Below are 19,306 nucleotides of genomic sequence, written 5' to 3'. Positions count from 1 at the left end.
CCATGGTTATTTTAAAGAGTGCCTTCCACACACATGCTTGCTATGAGCAGTATACTTAAAAGGGAATTCAATAACTTCCTAAGAAAGGTGGCTTGACCAAATGAGCAATCCGTTCAGACCAAACAGTCCAACCCACCCCAGGTGGAGGGCTACATAGATCTTCAGGACCTCATTCCCGGGGCTGGGGGATGCTGGAATAAGCAGGGATGATGGTTGCTTTGACATAAATTTACCCTAATCTCCTGTATCAGCTTCTCCTTGCTATATTGTCCCATTTCTCTTGTTCTCCAGTTGTCACTTTTTCCTCTCAACGTGTCCTTTCTGTCCTGTGCAGCCTCAATTGTTCTGTAGGACTAGCAGAGACCATATCTGACTTGTTCACCTCTGTGTTGTGTGATAGCCTAGTGCTTGGAACATAGTAGGTTCTTTAGCTCACTTGCTTTTCACTCTTACATATACATATTGAATGAATGAATGAATGGGCATGTGGGATGTTAGAAGAGACTGTGATTCAAGGTTAACAATTTTACTTTATTATTTTCTTCTTTCCTTGATAACCTGCTTGGACCATTTAACAACATCTCTTCTTAAAATTATAGAGTTCAAATGTTGCTTATGTAGACTTTCTAAGAGTTACCTAATCTCACTGTGCAGACAGACAGTAAAATGAGTCACTTATTTTTCCAGACAGAGCAGACACATAACTTACTTCCAGTGGGAAATGGTCTTGTTAACTTTGGCGACTCCATGCTTGGATTAATTGGTTGGCCTGAACCCCATATTTCAGGCTGATCTAAAAGAACTGGAAACATAAAAAGAAAATTTCCCAGGGTGAGTTAAAAAAAACACACACAAAACACAAAACCAATGCACACCCCCCACCCCGCTGGATTTTAGAACTTAAAATATCAATTTAAAGTTGAGCTTCACAAAATTATTTCCCTCTTGTCTTAGTACTGAAAAATTAATTTAAGAATGTGCTGCTCCTCATTTTTTTCATGCAGAGAATAGAAATAGAAGTATGGTGTGAGTGTGGGTGCGAGGGGTATCTGTTGTACATATAGCTACATAAAAACTCTCAAAGTGAATCTAAATTTTCTTCCCAGTTGGTCACTTAAGGACATTCTGAGTATCGGTACATGGACTGGCACCATTTCTGGTACTCATTTGAAAATCCAGGCATTAATCCCGTGGACATTTGTTTTGTTGTAAGTGGATTTATTTAAAGTCTGCTTTGAATATGCTTTAAAACTGAAAATGCCTTGGTTCTATTCAATGGTTTCTATCTTTAAAGGGTCCCACTGGGTCTTTAAATAAACATTTTACAGCATCATAAAGAGAAATTAGAGCCAGAAAAACATACAAGTGCTTAGACATCTAAAGTAATCAGTGCAATTAGGTTTGGGGCCTTAACATTTCTTCTTTCTTTTCTCTTCTCATTCTGATTTTTAAAAATTGCTCTGGTATCAGTGTAAATAGCTAGCTCTTCTCAGCACCTGTCATGTGGCAGGGACTATGCAAGGACTGCTCTACTTCATTATGTCGTAGACCCCAGGCTGGGAAGTCAGCTGGATGTGGATTTGAATCCAACCTCTGCACTTCCTGTAGGTCCTTGGGCAAGTCGCTTAAACTCTCTGAGCTTCCTTCCTTCAGCACATAGTGGAGATAATAATAATAACCTCAAAGAGTTACAAAGAGGATTAAGGGAGGTAATTCATATCAATATAGTGCATATAAAATGTAATAAAACATTTATCATAAACCCAGTAGCTGCTATTATATATTTTAATCCACATACCACCACCATGTGGTTGATATCAGTATCATTGTGGGAGAAGAAATCAAAAATTAGGGTGGCTAAATAACTTGTCTGTGGTAAAAATAGAGGAGCTGGGATCTGACTCAGGCATATCTGACCCCAAAATATATATATTTTCCCCAGGCCTTTTCAAAATCAACCTAAAGAAGTAAGGGGTAAGTAGATAAGAAAGGGAAGTGTGGCCAAAGAGCTAGTGTAGTGAGTGCAAATGTTGGAACTTTATAGAACTTCAAGGGCTGAAACCATCTAAAGAATAACCAAGCCAGTGTATGGACAAGTGCAGGTATGTATCTCCTCTCCTCCACCATAAACCTCAAAGAAGGTTTTAGCTCTGTTTTTTTTTTTTTAATGAAAGAAAACATTCTCCAAAGATATGATGCAGCATTTGTTTTCATGGATTTAATGTGGGACACTGTCTTGATGTTTAAGAATGGTTTCTATTTTTTATATAAAGTTTCCATATAGTTATGGAATTCCTTAAATAGACAGATATAGTTGCAAATCCCACCTCCAGTCATCGTATAATTATGTCATTAAAACAGAGACTGATGATGGGTGAGTTAATAAGACAACTGATAGCCCTATTGTAAGGCTACCTTTACATAGGGATTCTAAGTTATGGACATTTAAATGGCTGAAGTATTTAGGAATGTTCTTTGTGCATTTTTCTAACAAAATCATTGAAAATTTTCAGGTGTGGCTGACTGCTGGCTATCTCACAGAATCTACTCTCCATTTCTTCTATAATAACAGTTTTAGCTGGCCACTTGGCATCAAATTCTCTCCAGTGGGCTTTGGTTGGAAGTGATTTGTGTCTCTTCCAGATTTTGCTCTTATGACAACTGGCGGTGAGTTCCATTGGCCTTCTCTTCACCCCCCTTCTCTTGAGTAGGAGATGAACAGCCCCTTTGGACCCAGAGAGAAAGGTAACGTGTTGAAGATAATAGAGCTACCCCACCAGTCCTGTGTTGTTTACTTCTAGACGGTTAACAAGAATCAGTAATAAAATTCTATCTTGCTTCATTCACTGTACTTTGGGGTCTCTTTGTTAGTGTAGTCTAGCCTAGTCATTATGCTTCCAAGTCTTTCTGTCTTTACCACTTAAGATGCTTCACCAATATGTCCTAGAAAAACATTTTATTATACCTATACCATGATGCTCTTAAGTCAAAGAAAACATTCTGTACTACCAAACATAGCTACTGGAGATACATGCATTAGACATAAACACATTTCAGGAACAGATTAGATTCCTTTTATAGAGAGTTTATTTCATATCAGTCAGGTACAAATTATTTATAGCCATCTCCCCAAAACTGGTTAATTTTTAAAGGTTAAATATTTAACTCTAGGAATACAACAATAATGGCAGAAATGAAGATATTTCTCGCATAGCATTTTATTTCTAAGTTGTGAATGATTCAAGGTCATTCCTGGGTCTTGAGCCAGCAAACAATGACTGTTGTGAGCAATCTAAGTGACACTTCCACTGATGAGGTGGAAAAGAGATTCAATGAGGTCGGAGAGGCCAGATCACGGTGAAAGTGACCATGACAGGTGTAAGGAGGCCTAGCGCCATTCATGCTCCTGCTGACACCTCAAATGATGGCTGTTTGGCTCACAGAGTATTTACTCCCCAACAGCGATTTGTGTAGATTTGCAGCAATTCTTGCTCATTTCTTCTGAGATGTAAACTTTTTTAGCTACTAGATATTTCTGGAAGTAAAGTTTCAAATTCTAAAATAATAGAGGTTTGAAAACTAAACTGTTCTTGACAGCACACCTAGATCGGAAATTTTCTTTCCCATGAGGATCTGATAATACATAAAAAATATGCCTCAAAATACATTTACTCTAGAAAGGTTATACTTTAATAAAAAGAAATACAAGTCCATAGATGCATAGGGTTTTTTCCTACCTTCTGTCTTCTGTTCATCAAAAGCTGATTCTAATGGTGGGCCAAAGAGGGGAGCAAGGGCCACAGTGTCATCTGGAGGCTTTTTGCTAAATCACACACATTAAGGTAAAATACAGAGAAAGGGCTCAAAAATTAGTGCTCAGAAACATACACAAGCTTTCAAATATTTTTCTCAGCAAAACAACTGGGTGTGCATGTGTGTGTGTGCACATGTGTATATATGCACTCATGCATGTGTGTGCAAAGCTCCTGTAGGGCTAGAAAGTATTATGTAAGGATGTCAAATGTATTATGGGACAAGAGAATTGGTAGGAGATAAGATCCTTATTTCTCCATGGAGGACCAAGGGGCTGGTCCAACAGAAGTAATTTGGAGGGAAACACTTTCAAAGCATCATGGTTCTTTATACCTAGAAGAGGTAATACTCAAGAGAACAGTTTATTGCAAAGTACCTTTCTTCCCTAAGATCTCAAAAACCATTTATATTTATCTTCACCACATCTCTGTGTTGTAGTTAATACAGTTTATGATTGGTTAAAGTCAAGCATGGGATATTAAGTGACAAGGCACCCAGGATGTTTCATCCTTCCCCTTCCCACTCAACAGACTGCTTACAACGTCCTCAGACCTCTATACAGCGCATCTCAGAGAAAGAAGAGTAGTGAGAGATTAGGGAAGCAGGAGGACAATAAATTAAAGTCCCATCCTTTCTCCTAATTATGCTTCTAGACTGATTTTTGAGAAAAGACTGCATGATCGCCGTTTCTTTTCCAAACCTGACTCCCCTCATTGATGCTAATGTGTCCTATGCATGTGTGCTGAGGGGTGAGGGGTAAAGAGAGGGGAGAGGTAGGAGCAGGAGGAAAAAGATGCAGAAGGATCCAGGCTTGAAATGGAAATAGCAGTCTTTTTAGAAAACAATGCCCATTTGTACAACACTAGCTTAACCGGAAGAAGACACTGTAAAACACAGTGCTTTGCCAAAGCCAAAAACTAAAATAGATTATTTTATGGTGTGTGGCAGGTGGAATGTATCAAGAAATTGTATCCAACCAAACAGGCTTCTCTTCACAGGGCAATATAATCCTATTTCAGATCAGCATTCCAGATACCAAAAGGTCTCTCTCTTTATAGAGACCGTTAGCCTTCCCATTAGTGAGGGGCACATTTTGGTAGGCAGTTATTTTAGATAAGTGCAGAGTATTTCCCTAATGGTCTCCCTTGGGCTGCACTTATGAGAAATGATAACATATTAAATATTTGGACCATGCTATGAACATATGGACTTACATGTATAGGTAATTCTTTTATTAATAGAAGTCTAGAGTTTAGTCCAAAGGAGACTTGCTTAATTGTTAAAAGCTCATGATACCTTGCATAAAACACAACTAATGTCTTTCATGCTCACCTGATAAGCTCTGGAGTTGGTGTGGAACGCCTGGGTCTTGCCACTTCTTCACCTGATGCACAGGACAAAGGAAATTTTTAGGCATATTTTTACCATTACTCTCTGATTTGTCTTATGAATTATGTTTGGAAACACTTAGAGTTTTAAATCCCATCAGTAAGCATTCAATATGAAAGCTTTGCAAAACAAACCCTCTCCCCTGGCAATGCAACAACTATATATTAGGCATATGTAGTAGCATTTTCTCTGGCATTTGTAAAACCTCATTAACCAAGGAACTAACATGGTAAGCCATCAAATAGAAGATTTGTATACTGCAGAGCTTAGTGGAATAGCATACCATTCTTGGAATGTCTGCTGCCTTGATTGGTTCTGCTTCCCAATTACCATAAAAGAATACTAAGCCAGGCCATATGTGTAGCACATGAATCCAGCATTCTCTGCCTGTTCCTTTCTTGAAATGCCAAGAAAATGTTATATCTTTAACTCTGAATCATGAATTTAGAATTCCCTAGAGTGTGTTGTATGCAGCAGAGGAAAATTGTCCCCTATGTGCATTATAACCTATATCATATCCCTTTGGTTGACTAAGATTTTTATATCAAATGACATAGGAATGGGTGAGTTCAATCTACTTCAGTTCCTTCTGCCCTCCTCCTCTTCCCACCTCCCATCAACAAATACACACTTGATTAAATTCATTTCTGAAGTTAAATACAGCAAGTGTTAACAAATATGGGAAGAAAATAGCAATGTTTTTCCAAAAGCATATTCATTTTCAGAATTTAAACATTAATCATTCAAAACCCACAGGGGTTCATTACAAGAATTCTTTGCTGTAAAAGTAAAAAAATTTGTAAGCCTTAAAAATCAAGCCCAAGAATGTAAAATTCAAATGTATATATGCTCCAAGATCCAAGGAACTATTTCTTCTTTTAAATTGTACTCTATTTCTGATAGCTAAGATATACTTACTGGATAAGTTCCTTTTAATTGCACCCTAGAATTAGAAATAGACACTATAAGGTTTAAGACCACATATATGTTATGTACAATATGTATTATTTCTGTCATTGCAATTAAACTGAACTCAAAGAAATGCAGATGTGGAAAATGAAGTTTTTTTCAGAACCACATTCAAGTTGGGAATTGTAGGTACATATACATAAATCAGTTTTTCATTTTACTCAAAGATTATAGAGAGGAAGGAAGGGTAAATCATAAGTGTTCTGAACAAGAACAACCCCTTACCTGGGTGGATATGGTAAATTAAAGACAGCTATTGAATAGTTTATTTAAAAAATATCCTCTTGAACTCTAGCAGACAAGAAAGTAAATCCAAGTTTAACATATGTTTGCTGTTTGAAAATTATAGAATCTGTTTAGGAGTACTGTATGCTCCTAGTCAGGTGGGGTTTTCAAGTAGCTAGTATGGTCATCAGTTCACAAATGTGATTTTAAAAGATGTAAGTGGCAAGTGTTCACGGCAAGGGAAATTTGGAGGCATCTGCCACTGAATGGACTGCAGGGAGCCAGGGAATTCCACCCTACCTGTTCGTCCCTCCTCCCCCATCAGTTTCTTCTAGTTGCCTGCCACCAGGCCTGCCAATCCACCAACTGGGAGTCTTTCTTTTCTTTTTTTTTTTTAAGTACAAGGCATTGTGATACTATTGGAATACAATAGCCCTGGCAGGAATAATTTGAGCAGGTCATCTCTGGCTTCCATAATGCCTTAGCATCAACTTATTTAGATAATAGAAGGATGGATTAGACTAAAAAGTTTTGATTAAAAACCAGAAGCTGTGAAAAGTTCCTAGCATGGGGTACTACCAGAAAAGTAGACCACCAGGAGGGTTGCTCCGTGGGACAGGGCATGGCTTGGGATGCTGCCTTAGGATAATGACGGGGGCAGAGTCGAGGGCAGGAAAGTGGAAGTGCAATGTAAGAAAATATCTCAATAGGTGAGATGAACGATTTGTGGACTGACCACCAAACACATTTTTTCCTACTTCCTAACTTTTTAGGGAAGGTAGTGAAGGCTCAACCTGGTGGTCACAGACATGTTTTCTTCTCTCAAATTATAAAATTAACAACTTAGGACAAGATTTAGCACCTCTGTAAATAGACCTATTAGAAACTTCTTTCCCTCATTCTTAAAGATATATCAGAATTTTCTTTCCCATTTTGAACCCATTTATGATAGAAGTGATTTTCATTCTGAACAACGATCTGTCAGATATTTTCTCAATCTCTCAAACTATATTTTCTGGCCTGTTCTGCCTAAGAATGCAATCTATTTCCCCCCACTTTATGTGCCATATAGAGAATTATTACATTATTATGAAAATTTTTAAATAAATATGGTCACTTAAATTTGCTGCAGTCATTATGTGAGTTTGGATACAGGTTTGCTTTTGGAAAAATAAGGCTCTGTAGACAGAAATAATTAGAGAACAAATTGTTTAAATGAAGTTAAAATGTTTTTCTGGATTGTGGACTCTCAGGCAATCATCATTTTATTAGTAAGGTCTGAAGAAAGAGACATGGGAACTTTAGTTCCAAGTAGTCAATGAAAAGATTAATAAGCTGGCAGTGAGCGGACAGAGCTCACCTAGCGTTGCGAGACCTGAAATCCAGCAATTAGGAGATCCCAGGAGCTAAACTGAAGACCTTTTGGTTTCTCTGTCCCATTCCTTTTATTAAAAATATAGTACCCATGAACCCAAGAAAGGTACAAAGCTCCTTTTGTATTCATCAATTCCCGGGTGTGTCAATTAATTCAACAGATATTCACTGTTGAAAGGCACTAAAAAAGCCCCTGTAACATTTTTATTAAATACTTCTCATGAATGAACGATCACAAGTTAAGTGCAATTTGGCAGAAATGTGCAAGAAAACTCTGTTGTTTAGAAATTAGTAAGAATAAAACCAATATCACTTTAGAAAGGGACAAATATTTGAATGATCAGCATCAAGTCAGCAGCCACAGAGAAGAAAATCCTGTCGTCTGCTGATCCGGCACACAGACCTGTGATGGCCTTAATGTTGCAGCGTGACAAATCCAGAACAAGGTTAGGGTGATGTCAACCACACAAGCCACACTCAGGAATGAAGCCCACTGAATTCGAAACCGTTCTCCTCCTCATCAAGTGACCATACTTTCCTCCTTTCAATGATTGATTGTTGTTATATGTATGTTGTGAATACATTTTCTTCATTTTGAATTAATGAATTTACTCTTTTTCTTTAAAAAAAGAATAACTTGTCCTAATCTGGGATGTCACTTAGCAGCTGGGTTGGAATCACCCACACCCAAATAGCAGTGCCTTCAGATGCCACCTTCGAACCTCAGTTGACACGGTTTAAACAGAGAACCACTGATTTGTCACCTGGGGCAGGGTAGTTGCCTCAAATAATAATTGATGAATTGGATTGACACAGGCCTATGGATATTTCAGAGAGTGTTGTTTTCAGTTCCAGTTCCTCTCTTAAGGGACTGACCAGGTAGATGGGGTTCATTTAAAACATCACAAAAACCTTTTTTTTTTTTTTTTTTTTTTTGCTTTAAATTCATCATACTCTTCAACCTGAGGAAAATGATTGAGAATCCACTTTGAACAGTGCAAACTAATATTGATCTGACCTTCCAAGTTTGTCTTCAGTGATGAAATCTACTTAGAATTATGTGATAGCCCAGGACCATTGACTTGACAGTGTGTTTCCCTCTCCCCAGATGGAAATTAGAATTATGTATCAGCCCACACTGACCAATGTAAGTTGTGGTCCAGGGACATACTTTGAATTCAGGCTTAAAAACAATGTGGCTTAAAAATTGTTTCCTTGCAATCTTTTTTGTTTTATTGTTCTTCATTATCACTTTGCTGTCAACTTCTATCATGCTTTCTGGTCAGTCTCCTGGTGTTTCATACACACACACACACACACACACACACCCCACACATACACATTTTCAAATTTAGCACTAGGAGTTGGGATTCCCACGTATTAATTTAGTTTGTTATGGAAAAGTGCTCTGACCATTCTAAAATATGTCCTTGTCACTTAGAGGGTCAGAGGCTTCCAACCCCTAACCCTAATTCATCTGCTTCATTCACACTGGGTTATTGTAAATTTAATGGGAAACCAACCTGGCCACCTTGCCTTGGCAGCAATTTTCTCTATACATGTTTAAGGTAAAAATGTTGAGAGTTCTTACCGGGCTGCGCCTCTGTGATCAGCAAAAAGGAAGAGAGAACAGACACCTAGTCAGAGAATGATGGATCAGTCAACAGGCTTGGGTAATAGAAGACTTTATAAACAGCTCACCAAACATACACTCCGAGTAATCAGGCCAAAGGAAGACAGGCAGTCATCGTGTTTAGGACTTAGTTAAACCATAGGAGCCTTTGCAGAACCATAAAGACTGCCCAGTGTATAATGCAGCTTTGCTAATGCAGATATGCAAGTTTTAGTTATGTGCACATAACAACAAGGCAGAAATGTACAAGTAGATGTCACTGACAGTTTTTAATGTCTTGCCATAGGAATTTTTCTCCAGATTATTTGGGGAGGGGAAACTTAGAGAATAAACAATATGGGGCAAACTGTTCCCCTACACAACAGGGTGTTAGCAAACATCACAGACATGAAGCATTTCCCACATGGTTGGGATCTCATGGGGGCCTCCAAAAAGTCAGAGGCAGGATTTAAAGTGTACTCTCCCTGGTCTGGCTTCTCTCTTTAGTGTTCTATGTGCTTATGAGGACTTTTTCTGGTACATATGTGTTCTTGGCCTGATGATTTGGCAGCCTCTCCCAAAGGGGAGGAATGTGATGGGGAAGGTGAGGAGCCCCTGCCACACACAGGTGGGAACAATGAAAACTATCCAATGCCAATAGAACACTGGTGGACCAGAGGATGCCTGGAAAACACAAGCAAACATACAACTTCTTTCTTTCACTCCTCAACCCTTCATTATGGCTGCTGTCCATTTTCCACAACAGTCTCTGATGGCTCCCTCTTTAGGATCTTTCTGCCCTTACTGGAGTGATTAGGATGTGAATGGGGAAGAGGATGTTGCTCAGCGTTTCACTTTCAGGATGTGGGTTCATCCATGGATTCACCAGAGGCTACCTCTCAAGACCAGGCCAGGAGCACAAACACAAAAGTAGCTAGGAATCTGTGCAAATGAAGAGGATGGTCTACTCTTCAGAACATAGACACGAAACAAAAACCTGTAGCCTTTCATACCTGGGAGACCTCCATGGATATTTAGTCCAATGGCCTTTATGATAGAGAGAGGAGAATGAGGCTCTGAGACACACATCTAGTAAATGGGTAGAACCAGAGACAGAATTTAGATCTCTAGGCTGGGCACGGTGGCTCCTGCCCGTAATCCCAGAACTCTGAGAGGCTGAGGTGGGAGGATCACTTGAGGTCAGCAGTTCCAGATCAGCCTGAGCAAGAGTGAGACCCCATCTACCCGGTGCTAGCCTGTAGTCCCAGGTACTTGGGAGGCTGAGGCAAGAGGATCGCTTGAGCCCAGAAGTTTGAGGTTGCTGTGAGCTAGGCTGATGTCATGGAACTCTAGCCCAGGTGACAGAGTGGGACTATGTCTAAAAAAAAAAAAAAAAATCTCTGATCTTCCACACTCTTGTACTTTCTATGATACCAAGCATGACATTGTTGGAAGACTCCTAAAGCAGAGAGCCATTGTGGCTAACATCCAGGAATGGTTATTTCTCAGACCAGTTTTGTAAGTTGCCAGGACTTTAGACATATTTACTCCAATCAATTTTACTTATAATATTTTAGACTTTATTTTCCAGGTATTGATTCTACCTCTCTTAGAAATCGTTCTATATACATAGATGCAAGTTAAATAAAATTAGAAAAAAAAGATACTTTCTGGACTTGAATTCTCTTACTGACTAATTCATACTGTACCTTGAGAAACATTCAAACACTTTTTTATATGAAGATTTAGACTTTATTATTCTTCAGTGACGAGGCTAAAGTTCTTTTCTAAAGAAGGAAATGTGGGAATTTTATGACAAATGACTCACTTCTAAAATATAGCAAATGGGGGACTAAAAGTGACACAGTTCCTCCAAGACGAAATTATGAGAAATAATGCAAAATAAAATGCAGATTGCAACCATACAGAGACAGAGCCTTAAATACAAGATTCTTTATATTAATTTAAGATTATACAGAACACTTTTCAAAATAATTTCAAATATATTAATGTACCCAAATTAAGTCATATCTTAATTCCTAATGAGTTAAAAACCTACATTTTTAATCAATAGCTTATGCTTGTATTCTTTCTAGTAAAAGATAATCATATAAGATAGCATTTTGGGAAATGCATTTGCTAATGCCTTCATCAAGGAATAGCTATTCAAATTCACGTAGCCATAGGCTGATTGAACAGAACCCAAAAGACACAGCTAGAAGCTGTACAAAGAGCAGAGACCCAGAAGGCTTCAAGATCTATAATTAACAGCGATCTGAAACCTTCAAAAGGAAAAGAATTCCAGAAGTCAAATGGAAGGGCTTTATATACAATAATTATCACCACTAAAGAGAATAAGACAACTTAGGCTCTGCCAGACAAGGACAGCAAAATTATTATCAGCCAGGAGGGAAGGGTCTTTGCCTGTTCAAAATTTTATTTTACCCGTTCCCCTTCATTTCCCAAGAATGTCAAAGACTTTAGGGTGTAATGTTTGTTCTACCAGTATATAGTATTTTCTTCAAAGGCAGAAGAAAACTAATTCAGTATCTGGCCTTGATATATTCGATAAGCTGAGAGATCTATGTCCAGAGTTGCCAACTCAGATGCTTCCAGGGGTGAGGAACATGGGGTGGGTGCTGGGAGTCAGGGCACATGTGCATCATGAAACTGGTGAACCGGCCACTATTTACGTGTTTCCTGCGTCTGCCACGCGAGAATGTGGGCTTAGTGCTACCAGATCTTCGGAAAGAAGACGAGCACCCAGATTTTTAAAAAAGTTTGAAATGTTCTAGTTTTTAAATGTGAGCTAAAATTGTTTTTAACTGTACAACCAAACAAAACACCTATTCAGTTGTTCAGAATCTGCAGGTGGTCAATTAGTCTCTGATTGCAGGCATTTGTATCATACATAATAAGCTCTCAGTGAGTTCTATCTGTTGTTTGTATTACTTCATTTCTACATCTGACTACTCAGAGACTTTGCAAGTGGTCTTCTTGTTTTCTGAACAAATTTTCTACATTCCTAATTAAACATTAAATGTTCAATTCCTAGATTTCTCTTGGTCCTCTAATGCATTCTGAAGAAGGTTTTGGAACATTTTATTTTCCATACTACTTTTATTTTGGTGTTCAACTTAGAGATAACTCTTACTTTGTACTTTGAGGCTATTTTCAAAGTGGGTGAAAACTGCTAATTTATGATTTGGTCACTGGAATGAAAATCTTTGGATAGAACATGTTATATTTTTAAAATGTATATAATTTTCAATATGAATATGTCTCCCTAAAAGAAGATACTGCAGCCTATGCCCTTGTAGTCTCTGCAGTGTTCTTATATCACACTGAAGTTTTCCTTTATTATTTTTTGCATAACAGGATTAATTTAAATTTAGTTAACTAGGAAACCTTAGTCTTAGTCAATGTGGGTAAAGTGTTTTAAGACATTTATCATTTCTAAGTAACCAAACATATTCTGTCTTATCTGCCAAATTCTCTAAATAACCAGCCTCAGATTTTGAAGTTATACAAATTTGCTAACTTTGGTGCTATGGGGAAACAAAGAGGAAAATGGGTGATAAACTGCAAAGCACCAAAGATTGTTTTTGCATAATCTAGTCATAGCAAATTCAATGATTCATGTTAGAGAATTTCCTAGGAAAGAATTAGAATATATGATTGTTATGTTTATTATTACGGTCGCAGCCAACCTTCCTGTTTGTTTTGAAATGCTTTGGGTGAAGTCAGACTATCTGGCAAGCATCTATTTGCTCCACTCTTGTAGGTGTTTGTCTATATTTAAACTTGCTTCTATATATACTACAAGTCGGATTACAGAGAATACCTATTATATGCAATCAGACATGTTTGAAATGATCTTCTGAAACTCCATTTGGGAGGAGAAACAAAGAACCTGCTACTAACGGAGGTATCAAGAGATGACCAGACTGAGGAATTGGCAAGATGGATACTTCCAAAGAGAAATGAGGCAAGGGATTCGGGGGAAGACATCCTTGAAGACGCACAACTGAAATGAAGAGGTATGTTTGTAGCTAAAGTTGCTGTAAGGACAGCAGGGGGAACACCAATGAGGAACAGAGAATTTTGAAAGCACCACAGGCAAACTTCAGGCCACACAGTCCTTTCAATACGTAAAGTGACCAAATTCAGTTAATTCAGAGAAAGATTGAGGGTCAAGGAGAATAAATGAAATCGGCAAAGTCTAAGGAAAGGCTACTAAAGGGCACCAGCAATACTGTGCTGCCACACAGCAGGTGACACATTGTTGACTCTCAATTTCTCAGAAGTGGGCCATTTTAGCTTAGTAGTCATCATAATCATCATCACAATCACAGGTGCTTATTTTATTTTTGGCGACAAAAATATGTGGGCCCACATTTTAATCAATGTTAATATTTTGATCCCATTTTGTGCTCTTCCTGTGCCTTCCATCCAGCCTCCGTCCTGTCACGTGGACGTTCTGCACGTGTAGCGTCCCACACGTGGCGCAGAGTCTGCCAGGAGGGGGTCAGCGGGCAGGGTAAGAGGTGACGGCACTTACTGCAGCCTCCACTTAGGCAAGTTAAATTGAACAAACCAACTGCTTCTCGGTGCTGTTAACATGGAAACACAATATTTTCATATTTTCCAGCAAAGAGGCCACCTCTGTCAGCCATACATCGGCATCCTGGGAACACGCTCCCAACAAACCAGGCAACCGAGAAGAGAACATAAACTTTTTATTTTTTTGAAATCTGTTTCATGCTGCTCTAAAATAAAAAGATGTAGGTACATCCTATCGGATTTGTGCTGCCACTAAAAATCACCCACTGGTACTAAAAAGTAACATCCAGAAGGTGATTTACATTTTATAAAGATCCTCTTTTCTAGTTTCTGACAATTCTAGGAGGGGATATTTTGATTTACTTAAAAAATACCCCCCAAACCAGACCCTGAACCCCACTACTACTCCCATTTTCCAGGCCAGTTTTACAAGCATTCAGGATGCTATCATGGGGTACATTAAACAAAAGAACCTATTTAAAAAATGTTTGCCTAACTCATAGCATGTATATGTAGCTTGACTAATGCAAGTGGAAGCTGCAATAAATGAACCTTAGTACCTAAAATATTTGATCATATGCCTGTGATTGAGGCAGAGGTGAAACTTTACAAAATTACCCCGGGCCCTTAATAACAAGGTTGTAAAATCTCTTAGCAACCAACTTCCTTTTTTCCCCGTGTGGCATAATTAGACCTTGTCCCGGTTCACAAAGGTTTGTTTTAAAAATTCACAGCCTCGTTTAGGTGTTAAACACAGTCAGCCATTAGATATGCAGATGATGAAAATAAACAGAATAGATACTATTTGGCCAAAGAGTGGAAAGGACTTATTTCTTACCGGACTTTTCCTCTAAGAGCGTAGGCATGGGGAGGAAAAATAAAGAGAAAAATGAGAGAGGTGAAATGTATTTTCCAGGAGAAACAGCTCAAGGCTCAGAATAACCTGACTGAAGGCAGCTCTCTTAGGCAATACCGCTTTTACATAGGCTTTCTGTGGGTGTCTGCTATGATTATTCTTAGGCTGCTGTTTTTAGTTCAAGCTGCAGAGGGCATAAGTGCGGCCTCCATGTGAGCACATTCTAGGCTTTCTTTTGAATGGTTTGCTTTTATCAAATGGATTTGTGCCTTGAAAATAGAAAATTATGCTTGTAAAATTGAAAGGAGTTGGAAAATGCCATTAATGAGTTGAAGCCAGGCATGGTCATGCAACTAAAACACGCAATTTTCCGGAAACTCAATCTTGACAGAGAACCTGGTCCTTACCATTTTCTCCCGCGTCACCCTGGGTAGAACCACCAGTTCTTCTTTGATTCCCTCTTTCATTTTTCCCCCATTCTCCATGGATAATTACCAATTCTTAGAATTAGTAATTTGTAATTCTTAGAATTTGTAATTACTATTACAAGTAAGAGAGGATTCTGGGGGCTCCTGGCTCCAAGAATGCTCTCTTATTTCCTCAGCAACTGTCTTAGTGGGGGGGGTGGGCTGCATTGTCTCTTCCTGATAGTACGTTTCCTTCTAGCCAATGGTCCTATTTCCAGTTTCATTTCCTAATCCCTCCTTCACACTATCCCCTGAATCATTTTTCAAAAATAGTGAAGTGAATATATTACTCTGCCCTTCAAAAACCTCCCTACTGTCCAGAAAATAGAATGCAAACTCCATTCTGCGGCATTTAATGCCTTCATGATGGGCTCCAGCTCACCTTCCTGCCCTCATTCCACTACTGCCTGTCTATGAAGCCTGCATGTAGCTGCGGACTCTCCTTGCAGCCCTTGGATGTCCCTCCCTCCCCCCAACACACTCCCCTGCCTTCTGCCCAGGCCACCTCCACAGCCTTCGATGGTTCCTCCCTCTCCCGCAATCAAAATCTTACTTGCTCCTCAAGGTCAGTAACATTTCTTCCATGACACCTTTCCCAAGCTTCCCAGCCAGAATAAATTGTTCCTTTCTCTTGTTTGATTGCAGCCCACTCCTCTTGCTCACAATAATAAATAAACAAATAAATATTGAAGGCCTTTCTATTTGCCTGACATTCATTAGCCTCAGGGAAAAGAAAGGTATACGTTGCTAAGACATTTTTGCAGTTCTTATTTTGTTCTGTATCATTTAGATATCTCTACTCGACTATTGGCTCATGGTAATGTTTATGAATGGACTCTCTCGAGCCCCAAACATAGTGTGAGGCATAGAGTAGGCACACAAAATGTGATTGGGAATTTTGTTTTGGGGGAGCTATTAAAACATTATGCAAATATTTGAAGTACAGCATCTTTTGAAATAGGGAAAGAGGAATTGCTCTCTGAAATAAGGCTGTTTTGTATTTGGCCCAAGCCATGTGCCCCCTCCTATAAATATTTCACTTAGCTCCCACTTAACTGTTACTTTCTCTGTCCATTAGTGCCCTCAGGTGCTAACACATCTTACAGAGGTTCTAAAGAAGTGATACCGCTTTGTACAAACTTTAGTGCAGATTATGTGATCGGATCTCCAGGGTGGAATTTTCTCCTATGGCAAATACTAATGCTTCAGAATAGCTAAGGGCCAAGAGGGGGGTTGCATCCTTGGTGCCACTTTCAGATCCAGCCCCATGTTGAGGAGCACAGAGAAATAAAAATTACATTCACAAGATCTAGGTTCTCAATCTACAGACAAAAAGAATTTTTGAGTTAAAATCAAATAGCTTTAAGGGGGTTGTCACGGTGGAAGGAAGAGCATGAGCTTTTATATATTCCAATTAGTTCAACCCCTTATTTTCTGGATGCCTTTGAGCAAATTACACTATGGTTCAATTCAATAATTTGTAAAGCAGGGTTAATGGCTACTTTGTAGGATTGTTGTGAGGATTAGAAGACAAGGATGATATTGACAGCCAACATTTAGTGAGAATTTACTATCGCTTTACCTTATGTTGTTGGTGTCATTATTATTTCTAGTTTACTGATGAGGCAAAGGAGGCTCAGAGGAGCTCTAAGGTCAAAACCAAGGAGCAGAGCCAGGACGGGATCCCAGATAGTCTAACTCCAGAGAATCTGGACAACGCGGGGCTCTTGGCACAGCCCAAGTCCCCTAAATAGATTGAATCCACTTTCAGGGCCTTGTCAGCATTGGGGTCTAAAAACAATGTAGCTAAAGATCACAGATCACACAACCTGGAAAATTTTGGATCTCTCTAATGGAAAGAATTAAACAGATCATGCCAGTCTAGCATAGCAGGTCTCAAAGAATGAGCTTCTCAGAGAGTGAGCTTATGTTTCTAGGCATGCTTTCAGTCCTTGGGATTAAACTCTAATTATAAGGTAAATTTCTTAGCCTTTTTAGAGCTAAATGAATTTTGTTTAATTAAAATCAGAAGAATAAACATCAACACACACATGATAAAGGCTACCCTTCCCCTCTTGCCCATACCTTCCCACCCGAAGCTACGTAATGTATTAAACCATCTTTACTCAGCATGTTTTGCTTTGTTAGCAGCTACCGACACCCAGGCTATGGCCTCTTAAACTATAGATTCCTTCAGAATGTTAAAAACAAAAGTGAAAACAAACACAAAACATGACAATTCTCTTTAGGGGAAAACAAAGATATTTCTTGATCTAAAATGAGCTAATAGCATCAGACTTTATTTTTAATTATGGAAAATATATATAAGAGAACCAGGAAAGAGATCTATACATATATCTCTGGGCTTACTTGTAAATATGTGGAAATAGAGTACGTGAATTTTGGGACTAGACAAAATGATGTACCTAAAATATAACCATTGAATGGGTGATAAGTGCAGGCATTTTCTCATCCCATGACCTAAGAAAACGCAATTAAACCTTGTTGAAACGCAGCTCATCCTCGTGACCAACAGCTTTCCAAGGAACCCCTAGACCCCTGCCCTCTGCAGACAGAGAATCTCCCTCTGGCTGTTATTATTCCGACTTGGTAATGCAAATCTTCACCCAAGTTAGGTTTTGTTGAAGCCTACATTTTTGCATGAGGGGCTAGAAATCAGCAACACGTAAAACATTCTGTTTAAGACCCAGAGCCAAAGCTAATAGAGGTGAATGGAGAAAACATAGACTGGAGTTTTGACGACCCCTTACATAGAGGCTTTGTGCTCTGAATGCGTCCCCGCCCACTTCACAGCTGAACACGGAACTGAGCTGCCATGGAAATTTTGGCATCAAGCATCATAGAACGGAATCAAGACATAAAAAGTCAGGTCTAATCTGCAAGCCTTTTTAGAGTCTGTAATCATTTAGCCTCAAAAATAGGATGGCTGTATTCCAAATCTTTATATTTTAACTAATAGGATTCTGTTATAAAATAACAACTTTCTATCAGTTACTTATGACTAGTCAGGTATTCACAAGGAGCAAAAGGATGATTTATTTATTAATCCATTAGCAGATACTTACTGAGCACCTAATAAATGCCAGACACTATTTTAGGCACATTAGTGAACAAAAGAAATAGCAAAAAAAGCTCCAGTGAGCTTACTTTTGGGAGTATGGGAAGGAGGCACACAATAAATGATAAATACAGTCACGCACCAAATATTGACTTTTAGGTCACTGATGGACTGCAGACAACAGTGGTTCAATGAGATTGTGATGGAGCCAAAAATTCCTATCACCTAGTGACATCACAGCACAATGCTTTACTGACATGTTTGTGGAGATGACGGTGTAAACAAACCCACTGCACTGATAGTCATATAAAAATATAGCACATACAGTTATGTACAGGACATATTACTTGACAGTGATAATAAATGACTGTGTTACTGGTTTGTGTATTCACTATACCATACCTTTTATTGTTATCATAGAGTGTACTACTTCTACTTATAAAAAAAAAATTCAGGCAGATCCTTCAGGAAGTATTCTAAAAGAAGGCATTGTTATCACAGGAGATGATAGCTGCATGCCTGTTATTGCCCTTGAGGACCTTCCAGTGGGACAAGGTGTGGAGGTGGAAGACAGTGATATTGATGATTCTGACTGTTGTGAAGGCCTAGGCTAATTGTGTGTGTTTACATCTCAGTTTTTAACCCATATCAATCTTTCTCTATGAGGCTTGAAAAAAAAAAAAGGTTCATCTCATGTGCTAACATCTGATTTTGGTCGGCTGGCTGCAGCTCTGTCCACAGGGGGTTTCTCAGACTACATCTGGGATCTAGGGGCAATGTCTACTGAGGACTTGGGGTGCAGTGTGGTGGCTTACATGCCCCAGGTTTGGTAACCCTGGGCTAGGCCAATCCAAATCACACTTGCCCTGTGAAACTGTCTGTGATGAGTAGAACTGAAGCTGGGCCTCTGCCTTCCACCTCTGTGCACATGAGGTCTGGGCTGAGCACCTAGCACTAAA

At 39.0% G+C, this 19,306-nt stretch overlaps 1 protein-coding gene across 3 annotated transcripts in view; it reads right to left on the bottom strand.

The window, feature by feature from the left end:
- SGIP1 (SH3GL interacting endocytic adaptor 1) overlaps positions 1 to 19,306 on the bottom strand; it is a 187,558-nt gene that overhangs the window by 66,642 nt on the left and 101,610 nt on the right. For 2 of the 3 annotated variants that reach the window (XM_069480112.1, XM_069480111.1), the window contains 6 exons: positions 14,784 to 14,795; positions 9,362 to 9,373; positions 6,121 to 6,145; positions 5,146 to 5,197; positions 3,738 to 3,823; positions 710 to 802 (listed from right to left, as the gene is read on the bottom strand). In XM_069480112.1, coding sequence (XP_069336213.1) covers positions 710 to 802; positions 3,738 to 3,823; positions 5,146 to 5,197; positions 6,121 to 6,145; positions 9,362 to 9,373; positions 14,784 to 14,795 — 280 coding nt within the window. The remainder of the gene's footprint in view (positions 1 to 709; positions 803 to 3,737; positions 3,824 to 5,145; positions 5,198 to 6,120; positions 6,146 to 9,361; positions 9,374 to 14,783; positions 14,796 to 19,306) is intronic. The other variant, XM_069480113.1, reaches the window with a different exon arrangement.

This window comes from Eulemur rufifrons, chromosome 8 (assembly GCF_041146395.1).
Source record: "Eulemur rufifrons isolate Redbay chromosome 8, OSU_ERuf_1, whole genome shotgun sequence".
Classification (NCBI taxonomy): domain Eukaryota; kingdom Metazoa; phylum Chordata; class Mammalia; order Primates; family Lemuridae; genus Eulemur; species Eulemur rufifrons.
The sequence above is the reverse complement of the archived record's forward strand: the minus strand, read 5'-3'. Positions and strand labels throughout refer to the sequence as shown.